A 13809-nucleotide genomic window follows, 5' to 3' on the forward strand; every position below is an offset into this window, starting at 1 on the left:
TCTATATGGCTCAGATTAGATGCCATAAGCCTCCTTCATCCATATTAGGAGGCATACTGATTTGGTAAATGGAGAAAGAATGGGCAAACAGGGAAGAGCAAAGATGGGTAGGATGGAGCAAGATATAGGTTGTCATTTTATTTTAAACTGTACTGTAGTGGATGTAATTTAGGAGATTAAAGACTATCAGTAAACATTTAATGAATGAATTAAATGATCTCTCTTCCTCTCCCCTGTTTTTCCCCATAACAGAATCTTGAGCTAAATGATGATACAATATTGAATGAGATAAAGTTAGCAGATTGTGAACAATATCAGATGCCTGACTTACGTGCTGAAGAGCTTGCTGTTATCCTTGGAGTCTGGTAAGTTACTTGGAAACATTATACATTAAGTAGATCATATATTGGTATTCTAATGGAACACTTGGCATTTGAGAAGACTAGTGTTTTCAAGTCCTTATGAATAGGGGAATCCTGGAATACCTTTAATAAAAAAAAAAGTAAGTGAATCTTGGAATTAATTAAAAAAAAAAAGTAAGTGAAGTAACTGAGGGGATATTTGATTAAAATAAATGACTGAGTATCCTTAATCCTCCATCTCCCGATCACCAAGAGATGCTTCTTATCCCAAGTGATTCTTCATTTGGTAGAATATGGGAAGATGAAATAGATTAAAAGATCCAAGATGGACATAAAATATTTATAGCAGAAATGAGGAAAGGGATGGTTTCAGTGAAACCATGGAAAGCTTGTATGAGCTGATGCCGAATTAAGTAGTAAAACCAAACATCTTTGAAAGACATTAGAACCAACCACAATTCTAGACAACCAATAATGTAGCATGTTACCTACCTCCTGACAGAGAAGTGATGGATTTAGGATGCAAAATGAGACATATATTTTTGGGTGTGGAATTTGTTTTGCTTGAATATATGCGTATGTTACAAGTATTTTGTTTTTCTTCTTTCTCTTTTTTTACAGTGGGGATGTGGAAGGTAGAAGGGAGGAAAAAAAGATTTTTTTGTTCATTGATAAAATAAGAAAAACTTAATTTAAAAAAACATAGAATTAGGGGCGGCTAGGTGGCGCAGTGGATTAAGCACCGGCCCTGGGTTCAGGAGTACCTGAGTTGAAATCCGGCCTCAGACACTTGACACTTACTAGCTGTGTGACCCTGGGCAAGTCACTTAACCCCAATTGCCTCACTAAAATAAATAAATAAATAAAATAAAATAGAATTGCATAGTTGCCCAGAATTTGCAATTAATGTAGTCTGTACTTTAAAAGGAATAACCTTAACCATTTTTCTTTCTCTTCCCTCCCCTTCCCCCCCAATAAGCAGTCATATGTCCACTACTCAGAGACCCATAGCAATGGACAACTTATTACCTTTTGACTTTGCCAAATCCACATTTGTATAGCTCTAATTGTTAAGGAGTTTTTATATTATACCAGTATTTACCTTCATAAAATTTCCACTCATTTTTCTCAGTCCTTTCCTTTTCGGCCAAAATTTAATCTTGCTTCTACCTGACGACTCTTCAGGTTTAAGGAGGCTTGGTTTTCTTTGTCTATACTGGCTTACTCACTGAACCCCACAAATATTAATCTATTAAAGAACTCTGAAATTAGTAGCATAGCATGTTAGCTGTATATACTGTTACTTCATCTTCGTGATCAATTTTACTCCCCCCATTAGTGACAATAATACTGAACCCCAGCTAATGAGAAACCTCTATTAACTAGATTACTACAGTTAGCTCTTAGGAGACTAAATGAAATGATAAGGTCCAGAATCTTCTGAGGCTATGTGAAATTTATAATTATTAGACAAGAAAGTGTTCTTATATATTTTTAAAAAATTTGTAGCAACAAAGTGTAAATTTAATAAAATTCTGGCTCATTTTCAGGTGTGTGTGTGTGTGTGTGTGTGTGTGTGTGTGTGTGTGTTTAATCAGTTAAACAGGATAGTCATCTCCAGTATTCTGATTAACAAGGTTTTACTGTCTTAATTGTTGTGTTGGAAATGAACCAAAGATAATTGGAGCATTTATGTACCGAGAAACTTTGAACTACATTTTATTTTTAAATAAAGATTTCTGTTATTAAAGTCTCCTTAACAATAAATATGTAAATTCATGAGGCAACTCTTCCATAGTAGACTTCGAACTCTGTAGTCCTCTTACATATGTTTGATGTTGTCACAAAGTTGGGCTGAAATTGGAGTCAGTGCCAGGTCTCATGTAGTTCAAAGCATTTAGTTATTTCAGAGAGAAATAGATCTGTTATTCTGTAGAGATTCACACATATGCATATCCACACACATGTAGGTGTATTTAAATATGTGTATATACAGACATACACATGTATATGAAGATACATATACATATGCATATGTTATATACACATATGCATATAACCACACATATGAATGTGCATATGTGCGCATATATATATATATATATATATATATAATCAAATTCTAATATATTTGTAAAATGCTAAGCCCAGCACATGGTATATGTAGGCAGTTAATAACTGCTTGTTTCATCCTCTTCATATATACACACACACACATGCACACATCCCTAAAGTATACTAATTTTGTGTTTTAATCAAATCAGTTTTGTTAATTAGAATTTTTGAAATCAATATACTTTTTTTTTACAGTACAAATTTCCAGAAGACCAATCCAGTGCATAAGTTAACTGAAGAGGAGTTGTTGGCATTTACATCAGTATGTAGTCTTTTCTTCTTTAAAATTTTTTTTCTTTCTTTGTCAGTTGTTTTGTGCCTTCCTTGAGGCATTCTCCCATGGTTAGAGTATGTCAGGAATGGAGGTAATGAGAAATAGAAGCAGAGTTGTCATCCAGGCATGAGAGAAGGATAAAATAAATGATGTGTTCCAGGAATGGCTCCCAGTCCTGGCCCAGAGGTGTGATATAGAAGTGATGGGAGACTTCACTCATTTAGTCATTTTCTGTATTTCTTTTTCTGTGCCTATGGTAAAGCAGTCAATTTTTTTTGGCTTGCCTTAACGATAATTTCATCATTGAAAAGTTCATTGAAGCAGTGAGGACAACTGTTCTTTATTTGGTTCTCAGTAGCAAGAAGCACCTTATTTGCTGATGTTGAAATGAAAATGAACTTTGGAGGAATGTGACCACTTCAACTTGCAGTTTGTAATAAAGAGTGGAAAACCAGCTGCAGTTTGAAATGCATTCTAGGTTTCGGGACAAAAGATCTCAAAGGATTTAGGAATAGAACTTGGTGAACTAATACTTTACAGGGGAAATCAGCCCAGAAAGGCATGAGCAGCAATCAAAAATGAAATTCTGAAGATACAAAGAAAAGCAATTGGCTAAAGGGAGCAATGTAGATTGCACAGAGAACTGATTGTCCAATTTTTTTCAGGGCAATGGGGGTTAAGTGACTTGCCCAGGGTCAAACAGCTAGTAAGTGTCAAGTGTCTCAGGCCGGATTTGAACTCAGGTACTCCTGAATCCAGGGCCGGTGCTTTATCCACTGCGCCATCTTGCTGCCCCTAAACTTAGATTTTTAAAAAGCACATATAGAAGATGAAAGCAATGGCAAGTAATGGAGGATGAGTGAGAAAGTATGGGATGGTCCTATAAGAATCATGTTATAAATACTGGAGCTTTAATGAGCTGAGGCTGGTAGAGAATACTAATAAAAAAATTTACTAGATTTATTTAGGAAAAGGAAGGAAATCAGAGAAGGGAAAGAACTACTCTTTGAGTTGTATAAGAGTGATAACCCAAAGTAGAAAAAAGTCAGTATTTGATTTTTGCCAATTGGTTCTTTGACAAGAAGAATTTATGTTCTATAGTGAATTTTACAGAAATGGAAAGAGAAGATAAGTAAAGGGATAGAGAACATGCAGTTGCTTTTGATAGGTTTAATCAACCAAGTCCAGATAGAAGGATTATGGATCTGGAACTTTAAGGTTCCTTATAGTTCATCTAATGCCCAGTTTCTTAAACTGTGGGTTGTGACCCCATGTGGGGTTGTGTGATTGAATGGGGGAGTTGTGAAAAATTTGGCAGTAAATGTTTGATTTGCATAACTATTTTTATATACCTATATATCTGGGACTGTGAAAAAATTTCTTCAGCAAAAAGGGGTCACGCGTAGAAAAGTTTAAGAAGCCTTGATCTAGTGTATCCTCCTTATTTAACATAGATGGAGGAACTTAGATGAAGAGAGATGTGACTTTTTCAAGGTCACATTAGTAGTATGTGGTAGTGCTTTAAACCCAGGTTTTCTTATTCAAGACACTGTGGCCTTTCCACTATCCTATAAAATGGGGGAAAAAACCTTTTGAATAGTGGAAGTTCCTTGGAAGTAGGATTTGTTTAATTTTTTGTCCTTGTCTTTCCAGTGCCTACTATTATGCTTGGCATGTAGTAAGCACTTATTAAATGCTATCAAATTTATTGATTAATTGCTGAGGCCTTGTCAGTGGTGTTGTGAAGAATGGGAGAAATGTCAAAAGAGCAGGGTAAATATCCCAATTTCCAAAAAAAAAGTAATGAGAGTGGGGGCAGCTAGGTGGTGCAGTGGTTAAAGCTCCAGCCCTGGATTCAGGAAGACCTGAGTTCAAATCCAGTCTCAGACACTTGACACTTACTAGCTGTGTGACCCTGACCAAGTCACTTAACCCTCATTGCCCTGCAAAAATTAAAAAAAAAAAAGTAATGAGAGGGAATCCTGCCAATGAGTTTGACATTGATACCTTATTAAATTCTGTATTACATCATTAAGGGGAATGGTTATTTAACCTTAACAGGAAAGTATTTTGATCTCTAGGGTTACAAGATGGTGCAGTGGATAGAGTGCCAGGCCTGGAGTCAGGAAGATTCATCTTTGCGAGTTCAAATTCAGCCTCAGACACTATCTGTGTGACCCTCCTTGCCCCAGTTTCCTCATCTGTAAAATGAGCTGGAGAAGGAAATGTTGAACCACTCCAGTATCTTTGCCAAGAAAACCCTAAGTGGGGTCACAAAGAGCCTAACTGTTCAGTATGACTGAACAACAATAACAACAACGTTAATCTCTAAGGGGCAGCTGAGTGGTGCGGTGGATAGAGCATTGGGCCTGGAGTCAGGAAGATCTGAGTTCAAATGTGGCCCCAGAAACTTACTAGCTGTGTGACCCTGGACAAGTCACAACTCTTATTTGCTTCAGTTCCTCATCAGTAAAATGGAGACATACAGGAGAAGAAAATGGTAAACTTCTCCAGGAGCTTTGTCAAGAAAACTCCATGGACAAAGTTTCATAAATTTGGATATGACTGAACAATTGAATAGCAATTGAACTCCAAGACCTGTTTTTCAAGAATAGGTCAGGCCAGTTTAACCTCATTTCCTTTTTTGGCACTGCACTATATGGGTAGATCAGGCAATGCTATGATTATTGTTCATCCTAATTTTCACAAAGCATTTTATTGTCTCATATTCTTCTTCTTTTTTTTTTTAAGTGAGGCAATTGGGGTTAAGTGACTTGCCCAGGGTCACACAGCTAGTAAGTGTTAAGTGTCTGAGGCTGGATTTGAACTCAGGTCCTCCTGACTCCAGGGCCGGTGCTTTAACCACTGCGCCACCTAGCTGCCCCATCTCATATTATTCTTGCTGAAAAGATGGAGAGATATGGGGTAGACACTATAATTAGGTGGATTTGGGACTTCCAGTGACTAGACCCATAAAATAGTCACTATTGGTTCTGTTTTAACTTGGAACTATGCTTCACTGGCCAAGGGTTGTTTAAAATTTTTATCAAAGACAACCTAAAAACATAGGCATGCTCATGAAGTGTGCCAATAGCACAAAACTAGGATGTTTAGCTAAAATAGATATATGGCAACCAGAATTTCAGAAGCTCGTGAAAGGTTATAAAATTGAACAAAGATGGAGTTTAATATGATTAAATGTAAAACCTTAGATGTAGGTTCTGAAAAACCTCACAAATAACCAGGTTGGGGGTAGGAGGGTGGTTAGTTAGCAGTGCATCTGAAAAGGATCTGGAAGTTTTAATAGACTGTATGTTCAGTGTGACTTAATAGTGTAATATGCTACCTAGCAAAGCCAAGATTGTCTTTTGTTGTTATAAGAAAATAATTGTGTCAGGCAGAATGACTTTGAAAGTTACATGTTGAATTTATTATGTACTTAAAAGGGAAGGCAAGCTATATTTAATATTCACATTTTCTTGTATGGTCCTCTTTCTGTTTTACTTTGTATGTGGAAATGATAATTTTATTTGGTATTTATTAAATCCAGAAAAAGTTTTTAAAAGCCCAACTAGCTAAAGGGCCATAGATCAGTTATTATTACTTAAGATGCAAATTGTCTTATAAAACTATAAGCAATACTTATAGTGTTCAAATATTTACCTATCTCTACATACTAATCAATAAAATGAAAATACTAGGCAATTCCTAAACAATGTCCTACAAATGATAAAATGGATTTTTCAGTATTGAAGAAAATAAAGAAATTTACTTACTACTTGTTACAAAAAAAAGAAAGTTATGGTGTCCAGGTCAAGGGGTGTGATAATACATCTGTACTCTTCTGGTCAGACTGCATCCTGAAGACTGTGCTCCGTTAAGTACAAATATTAACTTTATTCTGTAGAAACTTATTCTTAGAGATATTAAATGATTTAGAGGAGATCACACAGCTTATAAGTGGAAAAGCCAGGTCTACAGCCTAGGTCTTCTCACTCCAGGGAGTGAGAGATACTTTTTGGCAATGGAGTTGAGAGTTTTTTAAATACAGAGGTCAGAAGGATGGAGTTTTTACAACTCCCTTTGTGATTACCAATCATGATAATATTTCTGAGACCATAAGATCTACTTTTGAAGCAAATCTAACCAATTTTTACTTTAAGGCAGATGAGGAACTACAGCAGTTCATTATATAGTCCACTAGAACTTAGGCAGCAGGAACCAAAGAATCCCCTCTTTGTGTGAGCCTTTAATATATCAGGTAGCAAAGAATTCAAACAGCTCCAGTGTTGTTAAAGGTCCAGTCCAGTTCACCTGTTGTGTGTTGAATTGAATCACAATTAGCTTAGCTCATCTTGACTTATGAGTGGTTAATGATATATACCACCTGCTCCTTTTGGAGGAATTTGGCCAAACACTGCTAAGGGAAAATTCTGGGAGGCAATGACTAATACTGGTAAAGGCTCTGCCACGTTTGCTGATAGCCCCAGCAGTGTTCTTTCCCTGTGAACCTTTGTTGCCATGTGGAGACTGGAGTGGGGAACAGCAGCAGAGAATGCAGAGCAGAGAAGGGCTCTAGTGGCATATCCCTCTTTTTTTTTTTTAAATGTGGATTATAGCTGCTTTTTCTTGGCTCATTTCAGACTGTCTTAGGTTTTACTTCACTTGGGCATGGAGTTTAAAGGTCATCTTATCCTTGATTAAAGTCCTAATGAAGATATTGAGGCCTAGAGAGGTTATGATGTTTAAGGTCATGTAGCTGCTTAGTGGTCAGGTTTTATAACTACAGTACCCTGGAAGAGCAAGTCAGTCTCCTCCCATCACTGGCTTTGAGCTGATGGAAAGTAAAGTGGTGGAAGTAATCATCACCATCACTAACATTTATATAGACCTTACTCTGTGCCAGGCACTGTACTAAGTGCTTTGTAATTATCATCTCATTTGATTTTCACAATAATCCTGGGAGGCAGGTGTTATTATTATCATCGTCATTTTATAGATGAGGAAACTGAAGCAAGCAGAGGTTAAGTAACATGCCCAGGGTTACACAGCCAGTCAGTGTCAGAGACTGTGTTTGAGCTTAGGTCTTCCTGACTCCAGGCCCAGCACTGTATCCTGAGCCAGTCAGTAGTAGAACAGAAGCCCTGAGCTTCAAGGCCACAGGTCCAAAGGATAGTAAAGCAGTCATAGATCCTAAAGTCTTTTGGAATTTTAGGTTCCAGAAATGGAAGCCACTGGCAATCTAATATGAGTTACACAATTTTCTTCATTCCCTTCTTCCTCTTGTATACTTGATTGGTTGTCATTGAAGCATTTTTGGCTTCACAGTCCACACAATCCTTTTGTATATATATCTCACTGATTCTGCTTTCCACTGCTCATGGAAAGAGAAATGCATTGACTGACTCTCTTTAACATTTTCTTTCTTGAAGATAATCTTCAAATTTAAATGCCCTACTAACCCTGGGCCACTTTTTTTCTAAGATGCTTTTAAGGTGAAGTTTTTTTCAGGATTCTTCCTAGTTCTTCTCTAAGCTAGTATCTGATTTAATTTACTCTCCTCTCTCCATCCCTCACTGGCTTCAAGGGCAGAGAGCATGTCTTATTATTAGTACCTTCCTTGAAGGGTTGTTGTGAGGATCAAATGGGATATTTGTAATAAGCACTTAGCATAGTGCTTGGCACATAGTGAGTGTTATATAAATGCTTTCTCCCACTGTCCCCTCACTCTTCTTCATTTTTGTATACCTCACTGTGCCTAACAGAGTGCTTGCACATGGTAGGTGCCCACTTAATATCTGTTAATTGAATGAATGACTTGCTGGTCTTGACTTCTGTCAGATGGTACAAAATACTTGGTTCTTTTTTTTTTTTTTTTTTTTTTGCGGGGCAATGGGGGTTAAGTGACTTGCCCAGGGTCACACAGCTAGTAAGTGTCAAGTGTCTGAGGCCAGATTTGAACTCAGGTACTCCTGAATCCAAGGCTGGTGCTTTACCACTGCGCCATCTAGCTGCCCCGGTTCTTCTTTTAAATAAGATTTTTTCGATGTCTTTTGTTTTTTACATTACCATAGTTTCCCCCAGTATGCTCCCTTTTCCCTCTCCAAGGCAGTCATCTTATGTAAGAAAATTTTTTAAAGACAGAAGATAAAACAATAAGAATAAGAGAAACAGATCAGCACAGTTGAACAGCAAATAGAAAAAGTCCAAATATGTGTGCAACGTTTAATACTTGTAGACCTCCTACCTCTTTGAAGGGGTGGTTTGGGAATGACCTCTCATATCTGTTTTTTCAAGCTATGCTTGTTCTTTGTAATTTTGTTCCATTTTGAACAGGATAACCACCCTCTTTTTAAGTGGTAGTTTTGGGTTATACTGAAATTCTGGCAGATTGTGCTGAGCAGTATTAGTGTTTCAATTCAAAAGTGTCAAAAGTCTGTTCTCAAAGAAATACTTTGCTTTTCTTAGACTGTCATTATGATAGGCAGTGCCCCAAATCTTGCAATTACACATTTCAGGAAACAGAATGAGTCATAACAAAAATAACCTATATTGTGCTAGTGGGCCATTTGTGTTATATCGGCGAGATAATTTAAAATTAGCTATGTTATCTACGTTATTTCCTTATAGATGAGCCAAATCCAGAGACATTTACTGGTGTTTTTAATTTCCTTTCATTGTTGAAAATGTGAATAATCTAGTTTATACATACAGGTGTTTAAGTTTTCATTGGCAAAACCTTTGCTTAGGTATGGATTAATACTGGCAGCCTGCCCCAATCCCCCTCACCCCCCCCCCCCCTCCTTTTTTGCCTTTGCTTGAAATCCCAAGGTCTTTCTGTAGTTGAAAAGATGGAAAAGGACCCTTTCTGTTGTGAATTCCAAATGCATTCTATGAATAGGGTACGTGTTTCGTAAAATAATTACATCTTACCAACCATTTCAAAAAATTGCTGTCCTTTATTTTCCTTTTGGAGTATTGGGTCAGCTTTCCTTTGTTTGTTTGTTTTTTAATTAAAACTTCTTAGGGAATAGAAAGACAAAGTAATAGTAATTTTGTATGAGATGTCTGTTGTGCTTTAATAGTTTTTGTTAGCACATAAAGGTGACCACATGTTTCACATTATGATGTATATGGAGCATAAGCCTTGGATTTTAAAATCTTTTCTGTCCAGACTCCTTTTTCGTTATTTCAATTCAGCACTCATTTGCTAATTTATTCTTTGGGACATGCAAAAATAGAGAGTCTTTATTCTTATTTCACATTAGTGATTCAACAAGCATTTCTGTTGTGCCTACTGTGTATGAGACACCATGCTGGGTGATGGGAATTTGAAGGTCAAAATGAACAGTTCCTGCCTTTAAGGAGGTTAACTAGGATGAAGACAGGCTAGGATCCTGAGCTCCACACTACCAGCCCTCTTTTCTGACGAGCCTCTGGAACTGTCTTTCAGGGAATCAACTCTTAAGGAGATGTAACCTGACAACTGCTAGCCCTTAATGCCTCAACAGCAATTGAAGAACGGAAAAGAAAGTTTTTGCTTCCATTATCTTTAAGGGGAGAAATTTAAGCCAAAGACACAAATATCATACACCCACACATACCCACACCCACACACATACATACACATAAATATATATTTATACAAAATTTATATAAAACATTTATATATAAAAATATATATTTATATAAAAACTGTTCCTGGTGGCACAGTTCCTAACTTGTAATACCAGATGTAAGATGATTTAATTCTTTGAATGCTGAAACTAAAAAATCTGCATACATCGTAGAGGAAGCAGCTTTATGACAAAGTTTTACTCAGATTGCCAATATATAGCAGGACTTGAGTCTCATGTGATTTTTTGCAATACTTTTATTCAGTAGTTCTTATTTTGTTAGTCAAGAATTTAGTAAATTTCATTTTTGTTGTTGTTTAGTCATTTTCAATCATGTCCAACTCTGTGACCCCATTTGGGTTGGTTTGTTTGTTTTTTTGGCAAAGATACTGGAGTAGTTTGCCATTTTCTTCTCCATCTCATTTTATAGATGAGGAAACTGAGGCAAACAGGGTTAAGTGACTTGCCCAGGGTCACACAGCTAGTGAGTGTCTGAGGTCAGATTTGAATTCAGGAAGTTGAATCTTCCTGAGTCCAGGACTGGCACTTGATCCATTGTGCTACCTAGCTGCCTGAATTTCAATTTATTAAGGAAATTAATTCTACATACTAATATTAATACCTAACATACATAGCCCAGTGGTTTTTTTCCATTATACCATGCTACCTTTAAAATTTTTTTTTGGAAGAAATAATAATCTGCATTACTGAGTAAGAAGCCAATATTTCTGTTTACTCTGTGATAGGGTAGAAGGCAAAAATATGTCCTAGGGCAATCAGGAGAGTAAAATGTACTTTTAGAATTAGGAATCATTAAAGAATTGGGAAGATGGACCTCAATGATAAATGGAAGAAAATTAAATTTTTAAGTGTTGAATTATCAATAAGGTAGTAAGGAAGTACTAGAGGGAAAATGAGTAAGAAGGATGGGAAAGTGATTTAGGATGGCAAAAAAACTTTAGAATAAAGATCAAGATCAACCTTAGAAATTCTAAAATGATTAAAACAGAAGAGAATGGAAGAGTTGAGACTTTAAAAATGAAGATTCTCTGCAGTCTGAAAGAGAAAGATGACTTCTTCTAAGACTCCGAATCTACTTCCAAGCCTCTTTTCCTTGGCAGCCCCAGAACCTGTCATATCTCCTCACAGAATCTTTTAAGACCATGCATTTCCTTATGCTTTATATTATTATATATTCTGCCTTTTATCCTATCTGCTACTATCTGGAGGATTTATATTGTACAAAAGTAGAACCCCCCCCTGAACATTTCTGTTTTGGGCAGTGTGAAGATAGTTTGGCAAATGGGGAAAAAAATTACATTTGGTACCCAGATCATAGTGTCCTAGATCTAGACCTGGAGGACAACTTTAGTGGCCATCTAGTCTAACTTCCTCTTCTTATAGTTGAGGAAACTGAAGTTAAGTGACATACCCAAGGTCATGTGGGTAAATGCACCATGTCCTTCGACCTCAGGGATTCAGCTTTGGTCCCTGTACTAGTGGCCTCACTTGGTCTGGAGCTGTTATCTTCATCTGGTCTTGAAGAAGGATTCTTATTTAGTCATACTTATTTTATAGTTTGTTGAAAGTAGCACCCATTCATTCTTATTAAGTAATTAAGTTAGTGAAATACCCACTTCAGATGTCCACTAAAATACCATTAATTTGAATACTGCTGATATGGAATTTGTTATAATTTCATTTAGGAGTTAGGCTATTTTTGCCTTCATTGTGTCAAAAGTATGTTACTGTTGTGATTGAATTTTAACAAAAGGGTAAACCGAGGCAGATCTCTGCGCTAGTAAGTGTTGTGTCTGAGGCCAGATTTGAACTCCAAGGCCGGTGCTCTATCCACTGCGCGACCTAGCTGCCCCCCTTATATAGGTTTTGGGGAGTATAGAACAAAGAACAGAACAGGATAAATGACATCATGGAATAAAGGACAGCACGACTGGGTTCCAGAGCTGAGGCACAGGGAACAACATGATTGGTTGAAAGTTTAGCAGTGGGGTTCAGCAGTGACTTTTCCTCCATTCTCCTTCTTTTCTCATGAGACTAAAAAGTGCTCTTTGAGTCCAGGTGCAAGATAGTGGCCCAGACTTTTGGAGAGCAAATCAGACATCCTTGAAGGATAACTGGGTAGAGTGAAGATATTAGGCCCACACTCCCTTGCTTTCTCACACATTCCCCAAGGTTAGCAAAATTTCTTGAGCAGGAGAGCTGGATTTTAAAATTTAACCCATTGCAGAATAGCTGAACTTTGAACTAAGTTCACAGACAAAGAACCATGACTTAAGCGGTTATAGGACAAAAACAAATAAATAGGATCAATAAGCAGATGATGCAAAGTCAGTTTTAACCTTTTCTTTACATTGTTGGTGCAGCTGTGATATGGTACAACTATTTTGGAAAGCAGTTTGGAATCATGCAAGTAAAGTGGCTAAAATATCCATACACTTTCGACCAGAGCCTCCACTACTGGGTTTATATCCCAAAGAGGTCACCATATACTCTGGAATATTTATAGTACTGCTTTTTTGTGATAGCTAAGAATGAGAAACAAAGTAGATGCCCATCAATTGGGCAATGCCTAATCAAATTGTGATGCATAAATATAATGGTTTAAGAAGTGATATGTGTGATGAATACAGAGAAGCACAGAGAGATCTACATGAAACGATTCAGGATGAAGCTAGCGGAGTAACCATAGCAAGAAGTGGAAGGAGCAACAACAAACACTAAACCAAAAGTAAATGTAACATAAGTATAGAGATCAAGCAGGACTTGAATGAAGAGAGATTGGAAGACATCTCCAACTGTCTCCTTCACGGAGGTAGGAGGGCCACAGGTGTTACATGTTGCACGTTTTTGGACTTTTTCAATATATTAATCAGTTGTACTGATTTTTTTTTCTCTAAAAAATAGTATTTGTCTTATGGGATGATTCTTGGGGAGGGGGATGGGAAAACTCTGATGATGTAAGAAAGAAAATATAAATAAAAACATTAAAAATTAAGCATTTTGAAACAGTAGTAATTAAAAATTATAAAGGTAGAATGCTTAAAATTGTGAAGACATACTATTTTTAATAATGATTATGAAAATAACAGGTGTCTACTTAGCACTTTAAGATTTACAAAACACTTTACATGCATCTACCTTTGTTGTGAAAATCAAATGAAACAATAATTGCTAAGTGCTTAGCACAGTGACTGGTGCATAGTAAACACTATATAAATATTAACTATCATATATTATTATTTTTATTTATCATCATTATTGTATTTCTTATTTGATATTCACAATAACCCTGGGACGTGGGTGCTATTATTATCTTTATTTTGCAGATGAGGGAACTGAGGCTGTGAGGGGGCAAATGACTTGTCCAGGGCACACACCCCAAGCAATTCTTTAGAGCCTAATTGTTGTATAAACAGGGACC

The 13809-nt window shown here is 36.7% G+C and overlaps 1 protein-coding gene across 1 annotated transcript in view; it reads left to right on the forward strand.

Moving 5' to 3' along the window:
• Window positions 1-13809, forward strand: part of TTC27 (tetratricopeptide repeat domain 27) — a 230231-nt gene that overhangs the window by 64624 nt on the left and 151798 nt on the right. Inside the window, 2 exon segments of the mRNA XM_043987972.1 lie at window positions 253-365; window positions 2673-2739. Of these exon segments, the coding sequence (XP_043843907.1) occupies window positions 253-365; window positions 2673-2739 (180 nt within the window).

The sequence above is a fragment of the Dromiciops gliroides genome, chromosome 2 (assembly GCF_019393635.1).
Source record: "Dromiciops gliroides isolate mDroGli1 chromosome 2, mDroGli1.pri, whole genome shotgun sequence".
Lineage (NCBI taxonomy): Eukaryota > Metazoa > Chordata > Mammalia > Microbiotheria > Microbiotheriidae > Dromiciops > Dromiciops gliroides.